Here is a 5001-nt window from a genome sequence, read left to right on the forward strand (position 1 = left end):
TGGAGCAATTTTATATTGAGTGACCTTATTGGAGTTTTCTTGAGATGCATATGAGTGAAGATAAAACATGCTGGAATGGTTTGTGTTAGTTTGTGAGTATATGTATGGTATGTTCTCAGCGGTTGAAGACTTAGTACCCCCCTGCAAGCGAACGAGGCAAGGGTAGAGGGAGTCTAGTTCGCAAGGGATCTGTGATTTGGACGTATGCAGTAGTGCCACCCCCAGTGACGCCTACAGCTAGAGTAGACCCCACAACGGCTTCAGCTGAAATGATGTTTTATGAAATGATAGATTCAAAACATGATTACATGTAATTGCATTTCCTGACATTAGTTGTGGGGTCACTTATTGACTTAAAGTCATGTGTTACTTTTACTTTTTAGTTAAAGGCAAGATACATATGCATGGATAACACGTCGCAGTGAAAACCATGGAACTGAAGCCAAGGTAGATACATTCATATTGTTTCCATTTCTATTTCAATTATGCTTTTACTATGTTTGTAATATTTATAAACCTAAAGTCCACGAAAACTTTTAAGATGAAATGTTTTAAATAGTTTGCCACACATAATAGTCATAACATACATGTAGTAACGATTTTATTTTAAAAGAAAAAGTAAGGTCGTTACAAATCAAGTTCTAGTTTTAGCGATAGGTCCCAGCTACAATATTCCAAGTTAAAATTTTTGTCAATCTTAACAAATTTTCAATCAAATAATAATTTTGAAACGTTCTTTGTAATTTAACCAAAATATAATAATAATGAATTAATATGAAAGAGATAAACAGGAAATCAAGACGGAATCATTTTTGTCCCTTCAATCATGCACAACAATAATAATATTAACAAATTTGAGCGCCCAATACCGCCACCGGCCGCCGTTTCTTATCAAAGAGTTCCCGGCCACCGCTTCTCTCCCTTTCTAAAACATACGTAGTAGGTGAACTCACTGGTTTCACTTTTCGCTTTAGGTAATCTTCCTATTAATGCTGTAACTTGTAAGCAATCATACATAAGGAGCCATTTAACTAACACACATTTATTTCATTTCTTTTAAAAAATAAATAATAAATTGAAGAAAATTCCCGAAATACTACTTGTGGCCAGAATTAGTCACAGGAGCTGCAAAATTTGTCTTCATCTCTGTTATGAAGATTTGTGAAGAGTGTAAAATGTTGTGATAACGATGAGGTGCCTATAAACAGGGAGAGCTCCCCATAAGCCATTTCCACCACCACTGCCCCAACGCCTTCGAGGAAGGAAGAACCCAACAATGGAGGAGCATCAAAGCACTAGAAACCATGTGGAAAGGAAGAAGGGCGGCCTTATTACTATGCCCTTCATCTTCGGTACTCTTCTTCTTCTTCCTCTTCGGTTAATTAATTGTTGTTTAAAGTGGGGTTTTGATTTTGGATTTTGTGGGTTTATTGTGGTGAATTAGCTAATGAGATCTGCGAGAAGATTGCTGTGGTTGGTTTTAATACCAACATGATTAGCTACTTGACCAAGCAGCTCCATATGCCATTAACCAAAGGAGCCAATACCATCACCAACTTCAATGGAACCGCCAGCTTGACGCCCCTCATCGGAGCCTTCATCGCCGACTCATACGTCGGCCGCTTCTGGACCATCACTGTCGCCTCTATCCTCTACCAGATAGTAACTCCTCTGTTTCCACTCCATATTTTGCTCTGTTTTTCTTCTTACAAACCCATATCATTTTTGTGGATTATTTATTTATTTATTTCTTGACAAAATTTATAGACATGGGAAATAAAAAAAAAACGTCAATTTTTAGTGAAAATCAATCAAAATATTCCATTTTTTAAGTTCAACTCAATTAGAAGTTATTAGTTTTGTTGTGCATTAATACTCTGCTTTATTAGTTAGAATTATGTCTATACTAAGTAGCGAAACTAAGATAATGTTTGTGGGTGTAGGGAATGATAAGCCTGACGACGTCGGCGGTGGTGCCTGGACTGAAGCCGCCGCCGTGCAAGGGCGGAGAAATCTGCGAAGAAGCCAGCGGCAAGCAGTTGGGTATACTATACTTTTCTCTGCTGCTAACGGCGCTGGGGTCAGGGGGGATCCGGCCGTGCGTGGTGTCGTTTGGGGCAGACCAGTTCGATGAGTCGGATCCAAAGCAGGGGAAGAAGACGTACAAATACTTCAATTGGTATTATTTCGCGATGGGGGCTTCGATGCTGGTGGCGGTGACGGTGCTGGTGTACGTGCAGGACAACATAGGGTGGGGTTGGGGATTTGGAATTCCCACCATCGCTATGTTCCTTTCCATTATCACGTTCGTTTTGGGGTACTCGATTTACAGGCACTTGGACCCCTCTGGCAGCCCCTTTACACGGCTGCTCCAAGTGAGCGTTGCAGCGTTTAGGAAAAGGAAACTGGAAATGGTTCCTAATTCAACCTTGCTTTATCAAAATCATGACATTGACGACCCAATTTCTCGTGATGGCAAGCTTCTCCATACCAATCATATGCGGTAATTCTTGTTTTTCTCCATAACAACCATATGGGTTAATTCCGTAGATTAACATGTGAAAAACGATGCAGATTTCTGGACAAAGCAGCCATAGTGACAGAACAAGACAAGGTGAAAGTGGGGGAAAAACCCAATCTTTGGAATCTAAACACAGTCCACCGAGTGGAAGAGCTGAAATCCGTAATCCGAATGGGTCCAATTTGGGCTTCTGGAATCATTCTAATCACAGCCTATTCCCAACAGTACACATTTTCACTCCAACAGGGCACAACCATGGACAGACGACTCACAGATTCCTTCAAAATCCCAGCCGGCTCTATGAGCGTTTTCACTCTTCTCACAATGCTCATAACCATCGCCTTATACGACCGCATCTTCATCCCCATCGCACGCCGCTTCACAGGCCTCGACCGCGGCATTACCTTCCTCAAGCGCATGGGCATCGGTCTTGTAATCTCAATCTTCGCCACATTGGTAGCCGGCTTCGTTGAGAGAAAGCGCAAGCATGTGGCCTTAATTCATGGCCTTCAAGATCACCCCTCCTCCACCATCCCCATTTCCATCTTCTGGCTTGTCCCCCAATACAGCCTTCATGGCATGGCCGAGGCTTTCATGTCCATTGGCCATCTCGAGTTCTTCTATGATCAGTCCCCTGAGAGCATGAGGAGCACTGCTATGGCTCTGTTTTGGACATCCATTTCGGCTGGGAATTATTTGAGCACCCTTTTGGTTACGTTGGTGCATAAGTACACGGCTGGCCCCAATGGGTACAATTGGCTAAGAAATGATAATATTAACAAGGGGAAGTTGGAAAATTTCTATTGGTTGGTTACCCTTTTGCAGGTTTTTAATCTTGTTTATTACATAGTTTGTGCTAAGATGTATACTTTTAAGCCTTTGGAGGTTCAAAGGAAGGTCGTGGATAGCTCTAAGGTGGATGAAGTTCAACTTGTGAACCCAGATGTTGAATAGTCGTTGCTAGTGTTATTGCATAGTACGTGCTCTAGTGGAGAAAATATATATGTTTCATGCTTTCAACGATTTTAGCGTTATGTCATATAGTCAATAGTATAGTGAATAAGACACTAACAATCATTTCGAAGAATTATAATTTGATCTACACTAATTTGCTAAATACATATTTGTAAAAATATTGGCCATTCAAGCAATCTGAGTACACAAGAATGACGTACACAAGAATGACAGGGCATCAACTTCTACCGGTCCTTATTTTTCTTCCGTGGGTCACTCCTCACTTCACACTACTAAAAGGCATCACAATCATTTGCTAAAACATCTACCATATCTTGAGTAGCTAAAGATCTCAATCCGAAGAACACGAAGAACCAAAGAGCAAAAATGTAATGAGAAAATATACGTGGTCAAAAGGTAAACTCCTGGACAACTAGGAGTTGGTGACTAGGAGTTGGACAACCTGGACCAACCCAACCTGAACTATAAGGGTTGGGTTGGGTTGTATTAGTATTTCGGGTAGGGTTGAATTCATTTTCTGAACCCAAACTGAATCGGTTCGGTTTCGGGTCCATGGGTAAATCTCGAACCAAATACAAATATATAAAATATATTAAGAATTTTTTCATACTAATGAGTTTATCATAATGGTACTGAGTCTAGTTCAAAGACACTCACGACCGAGTTTGACCTTAGCTAAATATTTTTTATTTCTTTCTTTTATTATTTTTAATTTTATTGTATTTTTTATTTCTTTCTTTAATTTTATTGTTTTGTTTATATTATTTTTTTATTTTTATTTTCTTTTTTTAGTTTCTTTTATACATATACATTTTGTTTAATATTTTTATTTTTAATGATTTCTTTATTTTGTTATTTTATTATTTTTAATTTTTATTGTTTGAAATATTTTTAAAATTTCTAAAATAACATATAACTATTATTACAATTTTTTTTTTAACACTTTATTCTAAAGTAACATATAACTATTAATACATTTTACCTATAATATAAATGTTTTTTTTTTAATTTCTTTGTTTAGTTTCTTTTATATATATATTTTAAAAATATCTTAATATTTCATACTTTTTTAAAACACTTTAAAATAAGATAACATATAACTATTAATACATTTTATACCTACTATACAAATGAGTTATAATACATTTTATACATATAATACAAATAATACAAATGAGTTATAATACATTTTATACCTATAATACAAATATTTATTAATTATGATTTATATTTTATATTTATTATCTATTTGTTGCAACATTATTATATTACAATGTATAATATTTTTATTTTTCTAATAGTGGAAGGTAACATATAAATAAGCATATTTCAATTAAAATATTTTTAAATATTTTTTATTTTTGTTATATACAGTACTCTTAAACTAATTATTTTTATTGTTTATTTAATTTCATGATCTATGTGGGTATTTTTGTTATATACAGTATTCTTAAACTGATTCTAAAAAATGTAGGTATTTAATTATCTTTCGTTTTATGCCAATT

The 5001-nt window shown here is 36.3% G+C and overlaps 1 protein-coding gene across 1 annotated transcript; it reads left to right on the top strand.

Moving 5' to 3' along the window:
* The first annotated feature begins 1113 nt into the window (after positions 1 to 1113).
* Positions 1114 to 3608, top strand: LOC111445106 (protein NRT1/ PTR FAMILY 3.1). Its single transcript, XM_023083335.1, has 4 exons — positions 1114 to 1352; positions 1445 to 1662; positions 1944 to 2503; positions 2575 to 3608. Exons 1-4 carry the CDS (start codon positions 1277 to 1279, stop codon positions 3473 to 3475), a joined length of 1755 nt encoding a protein of 584 aa, XP_022939103.1. The 5' UTR covers positions 1114 to 1276; the 3' UTR covers positions 3476 to 3608.
* Positions 3609 to 5001: the final 1393 nt, after the last annotated feature.

This window comes from Cucurbita moschata, unplaced genomic scaffold (genome assembly GCF_002738365.1).
Source record: "Cucurbita moschata cultivar Rifu unplaced genomic scaffold, Cmos_1.0 Cmo_Scf00007, whole genome shotgun sequence".
Classification (NCBI taxonomy): domain Eukaryota; kingdom Viridiplantae; phylum Streptophyta; class Magnoliopsida; order Cucurbitales; family Cucurbitaceae; genus Cucurbita; species Cucurbita moschata.